Source organism: Pagrus major, chromosome 21 (assembly GCF_040436345.1).
Source record: "Pagrus major chromosome 21, Pma_NU_1.0".
Taxonomy (NCBI): domain Eukaryota; kingdom Metazoa; phylum Chordata; class Actinopteri; order Spariformes; family Sparidae; genus Pagrus; species Pagrus major.
In genome coordinates, this window is record NC_133235.1 from 25213374 (window position 1) to 25236000 (window position 22627).

The 22627-nt window shown below is 42.3% G+C and overlaps 2 protein-coding genes across 4 annotated transcripts in view; one reads left to right on the forward strand and one right to left on the reverse strand.

Moving 5' to 3' along the window:
• The window catches only part of ece2a (endothelin converting enzyme 2a), a 77154-nt gene extending 68156 nt beyond the window's left edge, over positions 1–8998 (forward strand). For all 3 annotated transcript variants that reach the window (XM_073491463.1, XM_073491466.1, XM_073491464.1), the window contains exon 4: positions 8324–8998. In XM_073491463.1, the coding sequence (XP_073347564.1) occupies positions 8324–8614 (291 nt within the window). In that variant the 3' untranslated portion in view covers positions 8615–8998. The remainder of the gene's footprint in view (positions 1–8323) is intronic.
• A 7202-nt stretch (positions 8999–16200) lies between these two features.
• Positions 16201–19272, reverse strand: camk2n2a (calcium/calmodulin-dependent protein kinase II inhibitor 2a). The gene is made up of 2 exons (XM_073491431.1): positions 18807–19272; positions 16201–18270 (listed from the first exon to the last, which is right to left on the reverse strand). The coding sequence occupies exons 1-2, from the start codon at positions 18973–18975 to the stop codon at positions 18200–18202; spliced, it is 240 nt and encodes a 79-aa protein (XP_073347532.1). The 5' UTR covers positions 18976–19272; the 3' UTR covers positions 16201–18199.
• Between the last annotated feature and the right edge of the window lie 3355 nt (positions 19273–22627).

Below are 22627 nucleotides of genomic sequence, written 5' to 3' on the forward strand. Positions count from 1 at the left end.
GCTCCACTGCTGCCTGGTGTTTTTGTTTTCGAGAGGTGTCCCGTTCTGACCTACATACGTTACCGTGACCAGCGCTAAAACTTTTGTCTCCATGACAACGCGAGGTGTGAGGGAGGGATGCGCCTACTTGAAAGGCAGGATGTTGTTGTCTTCCTACGGCAGCACGAGCCCCCGCAAGCCCACACAACCTGCGCTCAGATTTATATCAGCCGAGAGATTTCCATCTTTTCTATATGTTCACTTGAGCGCTAACGAGCCATTTTTTTTTTGTCGTAGAAAGGCAAGGGCGGATGGATGTCGAGAGAACAGGAGAAGGGGGTCTCTGATGTATAATTTATCCGTGCAGTGGGTGGGCGGAGGACATGGGGTGCGAGCTGGGTGAGGGGAGGAAAGGTGGGTGGGCAGAACTGAGAAGTCAGGGAGTTGGAGGGTGGGGTGGGGGAATCCAACACTCGCACGTTTTCCCTGTTATCCATCACTGTGCCAAGTACTGTAAGTCTTCCGGTGGGAATATGGGTCTGTAGATTAGAGCAAACAGACTTGGAAAAACTGGGGGTGTTTCAATGTTTTGTGTCAATTTTAAAATCAAAGCATGTTTCCTTCCGGACGAGACTCTTTGCCTGGGCAGCAACAGCCCACTCGCTCAGGCAAATTTATACTTGCACAAAATGAAGCTCCTTCAGGGCAGATGGTGCCTTATAGCGTTCGCACATTTGGCTCTTGAAGGCAGAAGCTTGGAGAAAGAAGAAGAGAAAAAAGGAGCGTTAAAACAGGGATGGAGGGATGGAGGGATGGAGGAAACCAAGCAGGCTGTTGCACCCCTGGAGGGTAGAGCAGATCTGCTTTGTTAGGAGACCGGCGATGAGACCTCATTCTCTCACCCCTCCCTCCCATCTTTTTTCTCTCACCACCCCTACGTTCCTCCATATTCCTCTCACCCACTCCCGCTTCATTCCTTTTTTTTTTTTTTTTTTTTTTCTCCTCAAGACGTTTACACGTTTTTGCCATCCACATGCCTGGCTGCAGGCTACGAGTGAGGTGAATTGGAAAAGGAAGAGAGGCAGTTGATTTCAACAACCATTCCTTCAGGGAGGGGATGGGGCGGGCGGGGGCTGCGGAGCTACATGAGACCAGTAAACAACCACCGAGGAGATGGGAGAAAATGTATAAATAATGATCTGAAATATGACCTAAATAAAAAGCACACCTCCTCCCTGTTTCTCTCTGCCCCAGTTCAACTGTGTGTTTGCTCGTGCATGTTGAGTGTGCATGTGTGCTTTGTTCTGTGCGTGTGTGCATGTGTGTGTGTACAGTATCTCTGAAGGAGACAGTAGGCAGTGGTTCGAAACAAGTCTGCTGACCAGAGATAGCACTCTGTTGTTGTCTCTACCCGCTGATCAGCACTGCATCACCCACAGCGAGGTGGGTGCACGCACACATAAAGGTACACGGAGGATCCACCTCTGCTCTCACTAATCATCCCCCGTACGAAAAAGCCTCCATCGTTGCTTCAGAACAAACAATAACTGATTTCTGAGAAAGCGTAGCGGACTACAGATCCGAGCCTGACCAGTCGTAGCTGCCGTCCCACTTTATTAACATCAATATCACCCATCATTCATGTGTCCTGTCATGATTACATTTGTGCACTTGAGACTTTTCTATTTACAGAACCTTTTGTGGAAGTTTTTATCAGTCAAGTTGTGTGTAATTTTAGAAACATAAAGTAATAATCTGCTGCAGCTTTTGTGGCTTTTTGCAGATGGGAAGTCGAAAGTTAAAAAAGGATGGAAAAAAAGTTTGTATTCTCTGTTTTAATTTGACCAGAAAAATCCAAAGGGTCCACCTTCTAGTTTTTTTGTTGCATTTAAAGGTTAACAAGAACAAACAAAAGATCTTATTCTTTAACTAAAAGGTCTTATCTGTAGAAATCATCTCCATAATGTTGCTGGACATTTAGCAATCTGAGCTGGTCAGTACTTTAAATGTATGTACTTTGATGGTGTCCAATCGGCGCACTTATTGAAACAGCATTGTAACTTTTTAACCTTAAAACAACAGCTTCAAAATCATGTTGATGGTACAGTGTCTTGTAAAAGGGTGATCACTTGTAGCTGACGAATTTCGAAAATTGTTGTCCCCGTTAGTTTGTTATGGGGGAGTTACCCTTTAACCTCATCTCATGGGGTTGAACAGCAAAGAGAGCAGAGGGGAGTGAAAGTTGAGATGAAGGCTGTCAGGTGTGTTTTAATACCGTCCCCAACGCCATGAATGAACTTCTTCATCTCCTCTCTCAAGAATCTTTCATTAGGAGTTCTTTTTAATGTGTTTTATTTCATGTTCAAGGTATTTTTGCCCATCACAAAATGATCAGAGAATAGTAGAAAGAATGATATGAAAACATAGAAATGTTTTTTTGACAGCATTTCAACCCTTAACTGATGTAGAGAACATGTGAACAGCTATCATAAATGATCTAATAGATGCATTGATGCAGGCAGAATAGAAAAGATGACCGTGTGTGCCTTTTTCTCCCTCAGGAGCCACAAAATACTTTTTGAATCTCAGATGAACCCAGATTATGTAACCTGAAGGTCCTCCAGAGTGGATCCACAGAGTGAGATGTGACCGCCTGCCACCCGGTCCTCATCTGACCACCGTTATCTCATGTACAGTATCTTAAGGCCACCCAAAGCTCAGAGAGGAGAGAATGGAGATAACAGAGGATGAGTATTATTGCAATCCCGTAAGGACAGGAAGACAAAGCCGTGAATAGGAGAAACTGAGGACATACACCTGGAGAAAGAGAGGCTACCGAGGAGATGAAATGTCATTCTCCTTGGATCGACAGCTTATCTTCTCTCCGACTAATGCAGAAAAGGTCAGGCGGTGACTCGGACTGACATATACAAAGTTAATATTTCAAATTTAATTTCAAATCATTTATTTCTCCCAACACAAAGACTGTCATGTCTACCAAACTCATTCTTAATGGGGTGATCACAATGTTCTGGTTTTTAAGCTGCATTTAAACTCAGAAACTGCAGCCGCAGCTTGTTATGATGTTGCATCATCAGTTTGGTTTGGCAACAAGTGAAACTGAAAGTGGGGAAAATGGACAACTTTCCCCCCCGAAGGGTTTCCAAGTGATGCAATTGTTGGTGTCACTGTCGCAAAGACAGACAGATCGTTAATCATTTTCCTGAGTGGAGCAACTCCCAACAACACAGGACAAAACACAACTTTATTTATTCATTTAGTCTGACGAGGATCCAATAATGAAAATCTGGATCTGATATCTGGACTCTGTTCATTTCTATGAATGCTCAGTGGCCAATGAAGCCAAAAAAAGCTTGGCTTCCCAGATACAAAGATTAACCAGATCTTCCACGTTGTGTGGCCCATAGAGGGTGCGCACTGGAGACTTCCGCTGGTCAGCTGGCTAACTTTTTGTTTAGCTAGAGACGAGGTCAAGGACTCACCAGAATCATTAGGAGGCATCCTCTGGGGACCGTGAATGTATGTACAACATTTAATGACTCTCCATTGGATATTTGTTGAGATATCTCAGTCTGGATATAGTTGTGAACCGACTGACTGACCTTCCCAGCCGTTCTGCTACCGTGGCTAAAATTTTAGTGTTTGTTGCTGCAATGTTCATTTCAGATACACCTGAGCTGCTGTGTGAAAAATGAAAATAATCAATACTATCATACTATCACATAAAATGATTAGTAACGTCCCAACACATCTTAAAATGGCCATGGGATTACCTGGAATTCCTCATGTGGGACCTCGACTCCGGATCTCACATTACCTCTTTGTTGCAGTGCACTCAAGACAGGTCAGGTCACTTAGACACGAGCTTCCGCCACCACGCTGAATAATTCAGGAGAGGCCATGATGCTGTGTGTGTGTGTGTCTGTGTGTGTCCGTGTGTGAGAGCGAGTGTGGGTGTTGAGGAATCGAATCAGTAGAGTGTGAGTGTGTGAAGACGGGCACTAACAGAGTGGTTTCCTCTGTCTTCTTGGAGAAGCCCTGTGGCCCACTTAGGATCAGCTTACAGGTGTCTGACTGAGAGTGGACGGGGGGGAAAACTGACTCAGTGTTTTTGGGGATGCTGTTTCCTTACTCCAGTGTTTGGGTGTAAGAGCCAGTGAGCCCTCATTCACCTGTTGACCCCAGACATTTATACAGCTCATCTACACGTCCTGAAAAATGTGCTCTTATCTTTTCTGTAAGTCACACACTTGTTGATCTGCTGCATTCAGAGCAGATGAACATCACATCTGCCACTGTTGATGCTTCATATCATAATAATACCACCACTCTGATGTGTGGAGGGGGATGATTTACATAGTGCCGGAGCCGTTATCGTAGTGAGTGGTGCTGATACATAAGGAATGTGTATAAATATGACTCACCACACTCGATGCATCATTCTCTCGTTCTCGTAAGGATTTCCTGTGAATGCAAACGTGCATGCCCGTGCCGAGTGTGAGAATCTCGGTCGGTAACGTTTCCTGCAAACACATAAAGTGGGAAGGGGTATTAATGGTGGAAAACATACGAGAATTTGCTGTTTAAAGCAGCCCTCCAGCTACCAACCCAGCTGTCAAGCAGGTCGCGGTTATAGCTGAGCTGTTTGCTATAGTTCAGTGTCATCTCGGGTTGCAGTGACGTCAGTCCTCCAATCAAGAGTGACATAAGGCTCTGGAGTTACACTGCACAGGTACACAGGGTGCACCCATACATCTCAGTGTCATGAATAATGGCTGAAGGGGTGAAGTCAGGATGATGCACTTTGTTAAATCCCTCTTCTGGTTTACTGTCCTTTTTTTGACCTGGCCTTCTGAGGGAACTGTCGTAATGTAATATTTAAGGTAAAAGGCGAAAATATGCTCACCCTTCTCACTGTTAGCTTCAAACCTGATATAAATGTTATACTGACATTGACCCAAAAAGAAGCACTTTGTTATAAAAGAGTCAATCAAAGCACCAAAATTGCAACAAAAAAAATAACACCTATCAGGGTTTTAGCCTTGCATTACCCGCATATTTAATCCCAGCTGTTTTAGCAACAAAGCTCCTTTAAGCACATCGCACTCTACCTGAACAGTGCCAGATGGCAGGCAGACGGAGTTAGTGACTGGTTGGTGAATATAGACAAATGTCCAGCACATAAAGACCCCACATTTCTGGTTTAGATTAAACCAGAAGAGGAGTTAAATCAGTGTAAGAAATTGGCTGGGAATCTGTCAGTTTGGTTTTATGTTTTTAGGCTTCCTACTGGAGAGTGATTGATTATTTTAGCTTAAAGATAAAATGTGTTGTTTTGGGAGAGGTTATGTTTGTTTGCTGCCAAACCCTTAGTCACCCAGGGTCAGATAAGAATATCAAGAGAGAAGTGAGAGAGCTAATAAGGTTGTTGTGAGGTTCAATGAGCAGTTAGCTTATATTCTGCAGCTGTTTCTTGACTGTGCTGGTGGTGATTCAGTTCAGTAATAATTAGAAATGTAGTCACTATCTATTCACCCCCATGCCGATGGACAGTAGGGTAAAGTTTTCATAGTCCACAAAACATTTCTGGAGCTTTACAGCAAAACAGAGTTGCAGTGTTCTCCTAAACAGCTGAAGTAAATGGGGACTCAATATGGCTCCATACATCTCGTTTGGCTTAATCTCCAGAATCCCAGAGATCCCAAATTGATTTTAAAAGACGTTATTTACACACTTTTTTAAGCAGAAGTCTGGGTACACGAGCTTGGCTGCGCATTGAGGGTGTAAATAACTTTTTTTTGCTAAATCAATCTCAGGGCTTCTGGAGATTTACAAGATCACACCAGACAAGCTGTGTGGAGCCATTTTATGTTCTTTTCAGTGTTTTTTTATTTTTTTTTATTTTAATTTTTTTAAATTTATTTATTTTTTCCTTTTCAGATAATGACTATAATATATAATATCCTTTAAGCTCAGCTAAAGACATCCTGGACTGGACACAAAATCTTCAACATTTTTGGAAAAATGCTTGTTCACTGTTTTAGATGTGGAGTTTTCCTTTTAAAATTGCAGATTAGGAAGTTAAATTAATCGCACTCATCACAAATTAACGATCGAGCTATATTATGCCCCGAAGAGGTACATTTGTTCCACTTAATGTGAGCTTTCACCCAACGGCAAGTTTAAAACTGAGTTTGTTGATTCTGTATGTAGAGTATATATTATCTGGTTCAGGAACACTTAAGATAACTGGGCCACCTTCAGTTCAGTTTTGAAAAAATATTTTGTTCACATTTCAACTTTGTATTCTTTCCTCTCTCTGCTACTGTATGTTTTTGTCAGGCATGACCTAATCCAGATCAGCAGGCCCCCTTTTCTCTTCCACTTTTGTGCATTACATTGCTCATTTTCTCCCATATCCAGCGCCCTCCAACCTTCCCCTCGCTTTTCTTCCGTGTCACAGTAGAGAGTGAATAATTCATGTTCGGGCTGCTTGCTGGTGGAGATGAAATCATGTGAGAAGAGCAGGATACACGTGCTCATCTCAGAGCGACTCTTCTCTCCAAAGACCCCGACACAGCGTAGGGGGGAGCCACTGTGCTCCTCCACAGCGTGCCGTACAGACCGCTACTACTACTTCGTCCTGGCTGCATTACATTACCTTCGCAGCTTTCATGACAGTCACACGTGAGCTCTTCAAAGCCCAGGCATGGAGCCATCCACAGAGAGCAGGCAGTAGCTTGTCACTGCACTTTACAGTGAGAGGCTTGAATCATGAATTAGCTCATAAATGAAGAGTTGTCACATGTTCATAATTAGTTAACCGGTCCCTTGAAACAGTAGATGTCCATGTGGTGTTCATTTTCAATTAAACAAAAGAATCCTAAGGCAAGGTTGACTATTTGCAGAGCTCAGATATATGGTTTTTTTTCAAGCTGTTCTAAATCTTTTAACATTTAAAATGTTTTTCAATGTTCCATAAAAGCACGAGATTATCAAAAGTCAGACAAAGTCCTCAGTTTGCAGGTAAGTAAGTCTCAAGTCTTGCTTTGAAGTCAAGTCCCAAGATAAGGCCAACAAGTCTGAAATCAGGTCCAAGGTCAAAACTTCGATTATCTGCTCCTTAACAGTAGAAACATTATGTAAGCCACCAACGACACATAGCTCACATTAGAAACTGACAGTGGTGGACTCGGGATGTTTAAGGGGCAGGATGAGGTAGGACACCAGTGTCTAGAGAGTCTTATGAATTAGCCAAGTCATAGTTGGTCAGAGAGCATTTTTAGCATTTTCTTTGGGAAGCCTTAAAAGTTGAAAGTCGTTGCAGTATTGTGTGTTGACGTACAGGTTTTTGTCACCAAAGCATCGTCATTTTATGCAACTGTGATGATACGAGGCGACCATTTCTCTGTCTGCTGTGATGAAGTTTTTATTTGTTGCACACTTTTATTAAATCATTTTGAATATAAAGTCACTCAAAGGTGAAAGTTAAGTCACTGGTTGCTGGTGTTGAAGTCAAAATCAGGTTGAAATTTTGTTTTTTTGTCCCACCTGTCCACGTCACTTGACTCTAGTTGTTGTGTATTCGCAGGTTCATGCTGACTTGTTGCCATTAAACCTGCTGTCTGCCTGTAATCATGATGTGTTGGGACAACATGTCGTCCCAGTTTACATGTTAATGTAAGAAATACAGAAAGTTAGTTGCCCACTGCTCAGTGCTCTCTTCACTCCCACATACACACTTCTGTCTCTGGAGAAACTCCCTGCCCGAGTCTAGCTAAATGCGTCTCTGCATGCTTGTGCTTGTGTCAGTTTTCATATTCTGTGTGTGTGTGTGTGCATGTGTGTGCTCTTGTTTGCCCGAGCTCTGCAGCCCTCTGAAGCTTTCTGTGTCGCGATGCACACGTGTATCTCACACGAAGGATCAACACACTGGAGTGTTGACGGACCCAGAACAACAATTATTCATACGGAGGGACCTTCACAGTTTTCCTGCTGTCACGCTGTGTTATCGGCCTGCATGGCTGAGCAGCCCGCTCGCTGCATAACGTTTGCTTACAGCGATGCAATGCAATGTGTCTGACTGGAGAGATGCCTTTTTGAGGGGAATTCGATATTTGACCGATGTGTAGAAGGACTATGACACAGGTTGTCGCCCTAATCCTAAAACTTTCCCTGCTGATGCATTGTCAGCTTTTCATATTCAGTTATGAAGCGTAGAAATGATCGTGGTGATGATAGCATGCACTAGGTACTGGGTTTCTGGTTTGTTTATATTGGTGGCAATGTCTTCTAATACTCTTCGCCTTCTCTTTTTTCCCAGATTAGTCGCTGCTTGAAGCCCGGAGGACGATTCGTCTCCATCACCTTCCACAGCCCCTTCCTCAGGAAACGCCTCTACGCTCGAACTGAGTATAACTGGTCGATTAAGAAGTTCAGTTATGGCGGAGGTTTTGAATATTTTGTGTATGTAATGACCAAAGGAGAGGAGCTGAGCCCAGAGGATGCAGCGCTGGAGAAAAAGCTACTAGAGGATGCCAAATCCCCACCTGCCAAGATCGCCACACTACAAGCTGAGGCTGACGAGGACTTCCTGTCTAACATTGACTTGTGAAATTACTGGATTATCTATAGGAACTTTACATTTGTTCTGTGATAATAATCTCAGGAACTCTCCATCATTGCAGAGGTGAATTTTTCTTTGTTCTCTATGAGCAACAAGTACAAACAAACCCTTAGGAGCTGATATTAACTCAACCATTTTTATTCAGCACTCATTTTCCATGTTTTACCATCCATGTAACTCATTACAGTTTTTTGTGCAAGCATCAGTTTAGAAGAGGAGATGAAGGAGAAGAAATATCTATCTGGTCTGTATGTCTATAAAACGATGTATTTCTTTTAGATGTAAATATTGAAGTTGGTATTTGTTCTATTACATATTGGTTTCAGACTGCAGCAGTACATTTAGATTTAAATAAAGAATTTGAAACAATAACACCTTGTTTCTTCATTGTGCACATTGTACAAACTAATTATGTTTTATGATGTGACAACAATTTGTTTAAGATCTTATGTTTTGGGACAAAAAACTCGGTTCTCGGTTTGGGTTAAAATGATCACTCTCGCAAGAACTTTCTTGGGTCTGGAAGACGTTGTCTGTAAGTGCGGGACCCTGAGCTGATCAGGCAGGCTGAGCACATCAGGTACCTACACAGGAAGTGCAAAAATCGTAACTTAATTTGGGGTCTTAGGACTCATTACTGTGGCACCGTATGGCCCCACAAAGACAGTCTGACTGGTTCTTTGCAGCAGCATTGCCTGCCATCATACTGTTTTATACAGGCCCTATATTTTTATGTGATTGTATTGTTTGAATACACTCAGTTTAATTGTGATTGAAGCAGTGATTTGTAGTAATGTTAACTATGGCTCATCGTCATTCTTCTTCTGACTGTCATAATCTTCCAATGCAGCTACTGTCAGCTTCTGTTCTAGTGCACATCATAATACAAACTCTTATAAATCAATTTTACATCCCAGTGTCTTTAACTCTGCTCTCTGCATGCCGTGTATATGAGAGAGATTCAACAGCAGTGCAGTACAAGCCCTGCCTGTGCTGCACAATTTGCAAGACAAACTGGCATGTCTAGACAGAGTACATAACAGCAGCAGCGGCCTGCATGTAAAGTCAGTGTTAAAGTCTATTAATATGTCAGTCAGAGTCTCTCCTCCTGTTGGGGTTGTCTCTATCTGTCCCATGTCTGCTTGAGACTCCAGACAAAAGCTGCTAATGGAGATATGCAGTGTGTTTGACACACCTGTCAAACTCACTGCTGCTGCGTGTGGGCACATACACGTGTACATACAAGTCATAGTGCGCCCTGCGCGTTATTTGTTGAGGAAACATGAGACGAGTCTCTGGTCCTGTGCTCTCTGCTGCTTAAATATAGACCAGAAAGTGAGAGAGAGAGCCGGGCGTGCAGACAGGCAGGAAGGCTGGTGACTGGAGGGGGGGGGGGACCACATTGATAAAGTAGAAATCATTTATTTTTAATTCCCCACTGAGATCTAATTACCGCCTATTTTTAAGACTTGGGGGGGGGGAAAAAAAGGTGTGTGATTTTTCAGATGGCTCCTCTTTCGTTCCATGATTTTCTGCTGGTGTGACCCAGCTGTTTGTTTGACTTTAAACTGTGATGTTGACATAAACACATAAAGTTTTACATGCTCAGAAACTCTCCTGGAGCTTTAGATCAAAACACGTTTCTTCCTGAGCAGATGCAGTTTGCACGGCTGTCATGAGATTGACTTTTGACTCTACTACTGCTGTGCTTGTTAAGCTTTCTGTTCTCATACAACATACATGCACTTTATAATGATAACAGCTTGAGCAAGCACCTTAAATTCAGCCATGAGGCCTTGAGTTCAATCAGAGATCAGCTGTTTTTATGTCTAGCCATCAACCATTGAATATGTCAGCTGAAATAAGAACAGTGGCTGGCAGATTTTCTCTTTGATGTGATTGACTGTTTCAATTGTATATTCTTCACACACACACACACACACACACACACACACACTTGCACATAATGAAATGTCTCACTACAATCTCACACACTCCGTATCTTCCCCCCTCCAGACCCTCGCATTGTCTCTGTGTAAACCCCACTGGTTATTATCTGGTTTTCATGGTGACGATTGGGTCCAATGTCCTGGCTACCTTAACAGAAGAAAAAAAACAAAAAAAGGCATCCTGGCCCCTGTTTGGCCTGGCTGGGTGAATGACAGGAGGGAGCTTATGTAAGTGGCAGTGGGTTTGATATTGACAATAGAGGCAGACCAGCCACACACTGCAGCACTGGGACTGAAAAACAGTTGATGGATATTGGAGAGCTAGTTTTTCTGCTCTCTTTTTCCCCAAACATCCTCACTTTCATTCCTGCTCTGTCAGTGTATGAATGTATTGAAATTCAGCAGTTGATAAATTTGTTTTTCACTTCCCTTCGTCGGCCTGACTGATGTGCGATGGCAGAGACCCCGACGGTGAGATTTAACTTGACTGGACTTTAAGTTATATAACCACAGCGCAGGGCACAGGCCTCACGCAGGAGATGTGTAGTCATCATTTTCCCCTTAAAACGCAAACCTTTTTCGTCTTCTGTGCATTTTTTTGTTTCTTCAGCTGATTACCTGAGTCATCCAGGTGTCTGAGGCCACGATTTAATATAGTGCTGTGTATTTGTGTGTGTGTGTGTCTGAGATAGCAGAGCCAGAATTTTCTCTCCTGCTGCTAATTGTCCTCCATGCTCTGTTGCCCAAGGGCAGCAACAACACTAATCTACTGCATGCTCAATGCCTTTCTCTCTCTCCGCCTTTGTATCCGTCTCTCCTCTACTCTCTCAGTCACTCTTCTCACCACCATCACCCTGCCCTCTCTGTCTGCATTGATTGGCCCTGAGTGCTTTGGTGTGTGGGTGTTATGTGAGGGCTCATGCAAGTCAAAAGGTGGACTGCGTGCTTTAACCAAACATCTCTGGGTTTTATCAGCCACATTGTATGTTTGTGCTCCAACTGGATCACGACACAGACTCACAATACTGTCTGCTTGTACCCAGTTGAACTGCCTAGTTACTGCAGCTGCACTCAAAGCTTTTTTTGTTTGTTTTTAAAGGGAAATTGTCGTGAATAACCAAGGTCCTGTTTTTCTTAGTTTTGCTCTATCCATAATATAAAACATCGTACTAACAGAGCTCATTTCTGAGTTCTGGGAACGCTGAAACGTTAATAAAAAGTAGTCTGACGGGACAAGAAATACAAGCAAGTCAGACAATCATGCAAGTTTTAAACAAACCTCCAGTTAATGCAAACTTATTTGGAAGATGGAACAAAGGCAAAAAGTAAAATAAATACTCAAACTGCTTGTGGTAAACATCTCGACAGTGGAAAACTACAACATGCAAAAGCATGAATGTATTTTTTAGACCTGGATACGGCTGCATCCTTCAACCTTGCCTCCATTTTTCCAGAACCTGTGAGAAACTACAACTTCCTTTAGCCCACCCCCCACGTAGCCATGTTGCTGAGGACCAGTGAAGGTAGGATGGAGGGGGATCACCAGCTATACTTGTCAGTGGAAACCTTTCTGCATGAGATGTACCGAGGACTCGGAGAAAGCATCGCCGCTGCTTTCAACAGCGCTGTATATCTGCCCATCTCCCTTGGGGCAGCATAATGGCGTAATATACTGTATGGCAGGCTTATGTAACTGGAGGAGGAATATTAATGGAAGTCCACTCAGGATGGGACGAAAGTGGAATCAGATCAAAGCTCTCTGTCCTCGCTGCACACGCTCAGTTTGAACCGAGAACTGACAGTTGCTCTTAGCTCTGTGTGTGTGTGTGTGTGTGTGTGTGTGTGTGTGTGTGTGTGTGTGTGTGTGTGTGTGTGTGTGTATTTGTGAGATAACAGCAAAGGGAACAGCACAATGGCACTTTACGTTGGTCGGTCTCTGCTGCTGCTTAAGCATTTTGTTTGTTTTGCGCGTAGATGTCTGATATGCATGTTTTCCATCCAGTCTTTGCACGCCGACTGTTCATTAGCGAGGCATCTACAGCGTGTCTGTGTTGACCCCAGTATGGTCTGCACCCTCAAGCCCATCTGGCCACAGGTCAGGACACAGGAAGACCACAGGGTTACGTACACAGCTCTGCTAACAGTTAACTGACCTGTGACCTTGAAAGATGCAAAATGATGACTGAGTTTATGTCCCATCGGAGGGCGGGAGCTCATTAGTTGCTGTTGCATGAGATGTTTCAGACATCCTACATCAGCACTTGAAGGGATACAAGTGAATTATCATAACAAATGAAGATGCTTCCGCACAGGACATAAAATAAAGATGATATAAATAATATAGCTGTCACAGTCACCAGATCACCTATGGGAGATTTTGAACCTTCAGTACACTAAAGGAGCATAAAGCTGCTGGAGGCTTTTGGTGGCCCAACATCTTCTCAAGACACTTCCTGTTTGTTTTTCATTAAAAAAAAACATTTTTATCCAGTGATGTTTGTTTCTCTCAGCTGCAATTAAACTTGTAAAGCAAAAATGCTTCCTTGATGTCTGGTTCACATGGGGCTGTTTTACAGAGAATGAATGTGCATCGGAAGTGACAGAATTGGATCGATAGATTCCTCAAAGGATTGTTTTTAACATTTCAGGAATTGCTCTTACTGGCATTCTGGCACTCTTTGGATTTTCATACAGTAAACAAAGCTGTAGACGTGTTACTCTGCACTTTGGACAGTGCTAGGCTAGCTGTTTCCAAGCTTTGGGCTAAACTAAGCTAACTGCTTGCTGGCTGCAGCTTCGTATTCACTGTTATCAAGTTAAAAATCAGTTTTTTTGGGAAGCAAACAGGTTTTTTCATCCAGATGATGAGGAGAGCCTTTGAGAGAAGGAAACCCTTTTAGAAGAGCTATGATTGTAGCTAACTGACCTTTTATTAAAGGTCAATTTGGTAAATATTGTTTTGATAATCTTAAATTTAGCTCTTTGACTTGAATGTAAGAGTCACAAATGAAAGGCAGTAAATCCAGTTAGCACTCATCAAGTTAGAAAATAAGCATGTGTCCCAAAGTAGCTTTAAATTTACCAAAGAAGTAAGTGAAACATTTGACATGTTGAGGTGCTCCAAGGTTGACGAAGGTAAATATCTTTCTTATTTCCAAGCTGCAATTTCTTACAGGCCAACATGTACAAGATACAATATATATCTGTGATAAGATCCTAGCTAAGATCAGTCTGGCTTTATTTCAGGCTGGCTTCATAATAATGAAGTAATATGTCACCAAATGTAAAGTTTTTTTTTTTTGCTTGTAGGATCAATTCCTTGCTGATTTTTATCTCTGGAGAAATTGTTGATAATATATATAAATAAATTTTTAAATCCAGTCGTATTCTTCACATATTTTGATTCCTTACCCTGAAAAGTAAAATTCTAGCATTAAAAATGAACTCACAAAAGGTTATAACCAGAGAGCCAACGCTGCAGCACTGGTGGTTGTAGGATTGGAATGAATTACTGTCAAAGTCACATGTCCACAGGCACACACAGACACACACACACACACACACACACACACACACACACACACACACACACACACACACACTCATGACAGGGAGGGAGGCGTGGAGCAGAGCTGACACAAGTCAATATTTGACCAAATATGTCTGTCCGGTTCCGGCTTTCCAGGGCTGCACATTACTGTGAAAAGTGTAATTGTCCATGGCCTCAGACAGACACACACACACACACACACACACACGACATCCACAACAACAACATGATCGATAGCACTATGTGTTCATTCAGTGCGGTGCTGATGTTATCGGGACAGTCAATAAACTCACTGATGGGAATGTGTTCGGCTGCACTGGTGACGCTTTGTTGATGTTCTGTTATTAGAGTGAAGTGCAGTTCGGAGTAATATAAGGATCAGTGCTCACGTATTGTTGACATGGAGCTTTTTATAGACGCGTCCTGACGCTGTGGATGTTTTTTTTTCTCCAAAAGATAAACAAATGAGAGTGAAAATCTGTTCTATCTGCAACATGATATCCAGGAAAACACTACAGTGTGATTACAAGGAAATTAATTTTCATTGATTTGTTGTCGATGTGCAGGTTTGTCTACCTCAGGCGGAAGAGGGGTGATATCAGCTGACACAATTTCCTGACTGACTCTGTTGGCAAACATTGCAGTACGGTATTCTCCACCTTTTTTGTCTCACTTGACAGTTTCCCCTGATTTCCCAGCTCTGTTGACGTAATATTCTCAGCTGGAGTGCTTAAAGCTCCCTTAAAACTATGTAGTTTTGGGGAAGACATTTTAATCAGAAGAGAAAGATCTTCATTGACAGATTGTTTTATGCCCAAGCAAACAAAATAAACAAAGTCTCTCATGAAAACATGTATCCACATATCTGTGTTTAGGCGAGAAATAAGCATGCAAACATGTTTAGAGATGGCGTTGATGCTGATGTTTAGCATATTTACTGTCACAGAGACCTACTAACTTTAGTCACGTTAGTTTGACAGCATTGTTAGTCAGTATTTCACCATCCTGAATCATCTGTAACACTTTTCTATCATCTGTGATTGAGAGTATGTGCAAACTAGCGACGAGCGAACTAAAAAGTATTGGATAAACGGTTCAAATGTCCAGTTTCTGTAACTGTAACTCACAATATCAGTTTTTCACTTCACGATTATCGTGGCCAAACAAATTTACGATAACGATATTATTGCGATATCTGTAGAAAATATTAAAAACATTTTTTACTGTGTGTTTTGTCTCTTTTTTGGCAAATTACCCTCAAAATAGTAATAATAGAAGTAGTAATAAAGGACAATTACACTCAATTACTCGTGAAAAGGCAACCAGATGAACTCATAAACAAAAGATGCACAAGGCCTAACTTTTCCTGGATTAGTCCCATAATAGCTTTATTATTATATGTGTATTATATATCAATATTTAGTGATTATCGTGAATATCACGATAACAATTGCACAACACCCCTACTGCAAATGACTGTCGCTTGACGGCAAAGAATAAAGACACCGTCTATTTTCTATTTCTATTCTATAAAGACCAACCTTATCCAGATGTTACAGTGCAGGTGTACCTGAGCCCATGATTGCAGGGCTGCGTTGGACAAAAACACTAATAAACCACGAAACATGTCGACTTCTGGAGTCTTTGTTCAAACGAGTGTTTGCTCGACTGCAGCCTTTGTGTGAGAGCTACTGTATGAGGACACTGTACATGTAGACGTTGATAGATAATCATGTGGCCAGCCGAGGCTCCCCCGGGGTCTGTGGTTTAATGGATTCACTGGTGTAGGCTGGCACAGAGCTGTTTAACAGCCTAACAGATGGATCACTGTTCCTCCCTCGCTCTTTAATCAACGATCAGTATTTACTGTCACTGAGGTAATGGCTACTGATTCCAAAGGGTGTAGGAAGTGAGAAGACTTTCCAACGCTGCAGGTGTTTGTTCTGCTTCTTAAGACCTCTTTTATATTGTGACTGGGCTCTGTGTTGTTTTATCTTCAAGAACAAGCACAGGCTACTCTGATGAGTGAGTTAAACAAAAAAGTCCTGGGACAAAAGCCATACCAGAGAATCACGTTAACGTTTTCTATCACCATTTATTAATTCACCAAATACAGTGAAAATGGCATCATAATATACAATGACTCATTCTTAGAATGTCATGACATTTTTGTTGCTTTTTTGCTTCATAAAACGATGTTTCATTATTGAAAATATTAAGGTTTCATGCACAACAAACCATATCCAGTTTCTTTAAAATAATGGTACAAAATAAACAGAATTAAAAAACAAACAAACAAACAAACAAAACAAAACAAAAAAAAACTGTAATGTCCAAAGTCGGTCAAATAACAACGTGTTATTTGAGGATACTCGTAAACAGTGCAATATACTCTAAAACTGCCATTTTTCTAACAAATTCATCAACGAAGCTCAAGTCACAGTATACGATTTCTTAATAATAGTTTAACATTGATGTGTGCAAAAACCCCAGACACATTCAGTTAGTCTTTAAAAAACGTCCGACGTCTTGATATAGAACGAGACCAGTCCAGACCAAAATCCTAGATCCGCCTCTACTGTATGAAGCCTCGTCTCATTCTGAATATCCTCTCTGAAGTAGAAATATTTTTGTTGATGAATTGTAAGACGATAGACTAGCATATCATTTTAAATAACAAATATTTAGATATAAAAATACAAATATGACTTTTGTTTAAAAAGAAGCGTGCCAGGGTAAGAGTAGTGGCACCTGTGTTGGCACCGGAGTGAGAGTTTCATGCAAATAGATGGAGAAATCAACTCATAGAGGACCAAAACACGAAGAATTGCTCAATTAATTAAAGATAATCTTTTTAAAAATAATCATTTCCCATCAATTTCATGACTATTACTTTAAACATTTACTTATAATCTCCACGTCTCTGCTGGCCTCTGTAGATATCTGAGCATTTTAAAATGCAGGAAGAAAAGAAAGAAAAAGAGATAAAAATAGAGGGGAAAGAAAAAGATATGTGCCTGTGTGGAAATCAGCTACATGAGAGGGTGCCAACCTGCACCTTTAACCACTGATGGGTGAAGCAAGAAGAAGAAGAAGAAGAAGAAGAAGAAGAGTGTAGCCTGTGGTTCAGTTTTAAACTGTGGCCTGTAGTGCTCTTTAAGGGCCAAAAAAACAAAACAAATGGGGCTCTACTACAGAAAATATTAACATTGCACCATCCTCGGATAATATGTTTTTACATACAATGGGTCTCCTCTATGAAGCAGACTCCAGAGTTTGGTTGGTCTGTTTTTTTTAAAAAAGCGTTTAGCAGCAACAGGAATGCATTGGACCAGTGCTGAAAGGACAGCTCCTCTTGAATGCACCGTCGCTGACTGAATCAACAAAGCAAAGCCTGAAAGGAGGAAGAGGAAGAGGAGGAGGAGGGAGGAGGAGGAGAGGAAGGGGGGAGGAGGTGGTGGTGTCTCTGAGAGCTTAGCCTACCTACTGTACAACTTATTGAAATAGGGCTGGGATTAAGCTTCAGCCTCCAGTTGCAGTATTTTTGTTGCTTACAGCGCTTTTGGAAAAAAATAAAATAAAACAAAAGAAGAAGAAGAAGAAGAAGAAGAAGAGATGGTCGTGAAGTTAATGACAAGTTCATCCATCATTAAAGTCAGCAGAGGTTGAGATACAGAGCAGTGTCCGCCATCTCAACATCTTGCTGCGCAGCAGTAGTTTTAAAATCGGGATTCATTTGGAGAATTGCCAGCAAATCCCATGATAAATCTTTTCCAGAGTCTCTCTCTCTCTCTTTCTTTCTCTCCATCTTTTTCCTCTCTCTTCATCTCTTCATTTTTAAGCCTTCTTCTCCATTTTTCCTCGTCCTTTTTGCCCTTCTCTCTCCTTTTTTTTCTCTTTTCTTTTCTTCTTCATTCCCACCCTCTCTTCAGTCTCCAGTCATCCCGTCCTCGCTTCGTGCCGTCGATTATTTTTTCTCCCGCAGTCCTCGAACATGCACAGCCGACAAGTGCTTCAAATCGGTGATCAAAAATTAAAAAAGTCTTGCAAGGCATCGTTCAGGGGGGGAGGCTTTTAGACGCCGGGTGAAGACTTGTCTGTCATCCCCTTCAGGACCTCGTCTATTCGGTCGTCCTCGATGACCACTGTGGAGAGAGACAGAGAGAAGGGGGAGAGAAGGGGGAGAGAGGATGTTTACAGATCAACATCTCAGTCAACAATGAGGTCATTGTGTTTTATTCTAGGGCACGATTTCTCTTTATTGTAGGGGCTCTTTATTTATGGCCTGTAGTAGAGAGAGGAGGGCATGGCGCACTAAAATAACCAAAGCAAGAGAGAGAGGATGTGTCTGTGGCGCGGCTGCAGGTGAATAAATACGTTTATTAATAAATAAATAAATAAATAAATAAATAAATAAATAAAAGCAAATCCTCAACCGACGCGTAAAACATTGCGCGTAATGGCGACGCGCCAGGATTTTTATCCTCTATTTTAACCTTATTGTTTGTGGGGTGTGTCCTCACAGGAAGGTAATAAAGCCACATAATAAATAAGTATTCACTCAATGAGAATTAAAAAGAGGTATTAATTATAAATCCCTATATCCTGCATGAATAACTCTGGCCCCCTCTCAGCCACAGTGCCACTCAGTCAGTCCCCCTGTCTTTAAACCAGCATTTACCTCGCTTGGCTCGGCCGATCTGTCCGAGCTTTGGGGGTCTTTTCGCCTGCGACGAGGCGAAAAAGGCGCTTGTGTCCTGCAGTCCGCAGCTAAAGGACATCTGGCTGACCTCGCTGTCCGCCCCGTAGCCGCTCATCTTCCCCTCGTTGTATGGCAGCACCTCGGACATTGTGGCACGACGGAGAAAGGATCACCAGCGCGGATTTTTTTTAAAAAAAATTAAAAAGTCTCAGCTCAACACAGCTGTAAGATCCCGTTTTCAAGCGCGTCTCTCCTGCTCGGGATCCTTTTCTGTGATGGGGTTGGCGCGATTGTGGATCCAGGTGCCAGCAGCAGCAGCAGCAGCAGCAGCGTGTGAAGCCCGGCTCGTTGTGGTTCTTGTTGTTGTTGTTGTTGTTGTTGTGGGTCTCTCTGTGGTCTCTGGATGTGCTGCAGCTGCAGAGAGAGACACGGAGGAGAGACAGAGAGAGAGAGAGCTGTGTTCGCCTGTGTTGCTGGCTGATGTCTGGTGAGGGAAGTGGGAGATCCCGGGATCATAAAGGAAACCCAGGCAGAACGGTGAAGTCATCCATCCGGGTTTGTGTGTGAAGGTGTGTGTGTGAAGGTGTGTGTGTGTGTGTGTGTGTGTGTGTGTGTGTGTGTGTGTGGTGGCAGGGGACTCCGAGCGGCAGAGGTGCACGAGTGACACCAACAGGCCAGAGGTGGAACTGCACCAGTGAAGGACCCGTACTGAAGAAAGTGGCTTTTCTTCAGGATGTCTGAGGAAAATTAACTAATATATAGAAACATATCGTATGTCTGCTAAAATAAATGGATACCATAGCTTTGTGTTTCCTCTTGTAGCACTTAAAGAGGTCACATTGTGCTCTTTGCTCTTTCCTGTATTGTGTTATGAAGCATTTTTGTGCATGTTAAAGGTCTGCAAAGTGAAAAAGCCCAAAGTGCACGCCTAAAAAAAAGTCGAGCCTTTACTTCCGTAACTTACGTGCATCACTATGTAACTTTTTTATATAAATACATATATTTATATATTTATTATAAAATATATACGGCTGTTTCGCTGCCATGGTTACCAGCTGTAGCAGCGTTATTTTAGATCACACTACCTTGCTCGGCATGACCCGCCCTACTCTGCCTCTGATTGGCTACATCCTGCCCCTACAGTAACATGCATGTACAACTCTCACCAAAAGATTAAACAGAGGTGAGATGTCCCACTCTGTAGCTAAGACGGAGCGTTCAAGACACAGTGTGAAAACAGGTAAATGCAGCAATGCACCATGAGAGAATAATAATGTGTTTTTTGAAAATTAAACTATGTAAACCTATTCTACTCGGACCCCCAAATAAAAGTATGAAACTGAAATATTAGCATAATATGACCTCTTTAATACTCCTATTATAGGGTATACCTCTATACTTTCCCTCCAAAATGTATAGGATGAAGGTAAATGCAGTCGCAGTGGTTTTGCACTCAGAAACTGTGGGGGGCACCAAATCGCACAAAATGCCAATTCCTAAATAATGTTGCTTTAAAATATTAGATATGTAGGGGCACTATGTAGTTTTGGAGAAGGAATTCAAACTCAGAATTGTTATATTTACAATATTAATGAGGTAATAATCCAAACTCAGAAATATTTATTTGTGTCCATAACTGAACAAACAAGCTGTTCTGAGAGGAAAATAAGGTCCCCAGGGCGCTGTTTGAAGCTAGAAAGGTGGCAGGGTCCGCCAAATATAAACAAAGTAAAACAGTATGAAATTGTGTTGTCCTGGTTGTGTGTCAGCAGAATATGGCTCCCTTCAGCACCACGGACAGAGCCAGTATTATTTTTACATTAGCTGCATTTGAAATGACATCATTCTTTCCTGCCTTCTTTTTGTTGCAGCATGTGTTACTGTCCCCACAACATATGGTGCCTCTTTAAAGGCTAAAAGACTGAACTGACAGAAAGCCTATTACTGGACCAAACCTGTTTTAGCAACTCAGGTCAGACCACCTAAATCTATAATAAACATATAATAACCTTTCCATTGAAGCGAGGTTGCTCTGTTGCCGCAGCCAGCCTGCGTAGATGACTGGTGAGAGGGACCAGCTGACAGTCTTAAGATCAGTGCTGTTGGAAAGGCTTTTGGATTTTCATACGGGGATAAGACGTGGGGCGCCTGCAGAGTCAAATTGAGGCGAGCTCCTGCCTGCCTGCCTGCTGGATGGCTTCACATGGCCCATATCACCCCACAGTAAAACACATTACTGAGTCCAGAGAGCATTTGGATTAAAAGGGACAGAGCGTTCGGTGTTAGGACTCCTCAGCTGTGGAGCGAGCTGCTTGGGGAACTAGGGCTGGCTTCATCACTATCTTCTTTCAAAGGAGACCTTTTATGTTTTTTTGTCCTTCTTTCTATAAATGTGTTTACATTTTTTAGGTTTATTTTTCTTTTATGAGTTACACGCACTTGTTTTGCTTGCTCTTTTTAATGTAGCCGTTGTTTTTTACATTTTATCCTTGTTTTTTTTTACAGGTCTAATCGTCCACTGTTATAAGTTTTATTTCCCTTTTATTCCTTATATCAGCCTGTTTATTCATACATTACTTTGTATCTTATTGTTGTGGTTTTGTATTTGTTGTTAAGTACTTTTTAACACTGGTTTTGCTCGATGCTATACAAATACACTAAAAGTAAAAATATCTTTTAACCACCAGTTTACTAAGAAAACATGCAGCCAACGTCTTTGGAGGCAGGTTCAACCGAAAAGTCGGTTCACAGCTCACCATGGATAACTGCAGCAAATTATCTTTACCTGATGTTTCCCTATCTTGGCTCCACTCTCAAGGTATAAGGCTATGATGCTTCAGAGATCACGAATCTGACATCTATCTAAATGTAATTTCCCAGGTATGACTCACAAAGCTCCTCCTGTTGGCCCCAGCTGTCAACAAGTGGAGCAGTTGATTCATCCAGGGATTTCACGTGATGTCATCAGTCAGCGATGCAGTTGGAGGCTGTGGGGAAACATCTGACCTGCTGCCCTACATGATACCACATGAAAAAAGAAATATGCATGCTTTATACCAAATGGAGCCTTCTCTTTTTCCTTTTTTTTTTTTTACCTCCTACCCCTAACAATGTCTTTTCCATGATGTTGAACCCAGCATGCTTAAGTGCCGTGACTCCTCATTGGGTCCGTCTCTGTTTGGTTCAATTGATCTCTCTCTCAGCCCACACGCTGTGATCTCTCCTCCTCTGTGCCCCTCTTTCTCTTCCTCCATCTCTACCGCTTTTAGCAGGCAGCAGCTCTTAATGATCAGGCTCGCTAAATCAGTCATTCATCTCGGACAAGGGCACCCACCCTTAAGAAATGTGTGTGTGCGCGCCGTGTGTGCTCTCGAAGCATTGCCTCCAATTACAAATGAATCACCTTGCTGAGTCACTCGGCCCCTCCCCATCCCTCCCCTGGAGCACACCAAGCGCTGCTGAACTTACACACATTGTATATACTCAGTGTGTTCGTCACAATAACAAGCCTCAGAGCAAAGAGCCAGGATCGATTCCCTGAGGATCATCTCTTAGGATGTGTGTGTGTGTGTGTGTGTGCAGGTATATATTTCAGGAAAACTAAAAATGTACACGAGAGGACAAAGACAAAGAGGAGAGACACACAATCTGCAGTCATGCACCCTGTATGTCTGCTCTCCTCGTCATGAAGATCAATGCTGTTCGTCCTCCTGCATAAACATCCCCCCAGTTGATCGTGGGAACATTGGCAGACCTGCTGCCCTTGGATCAGTGAGCGCACAGCTGAGATGGAAAAAGCT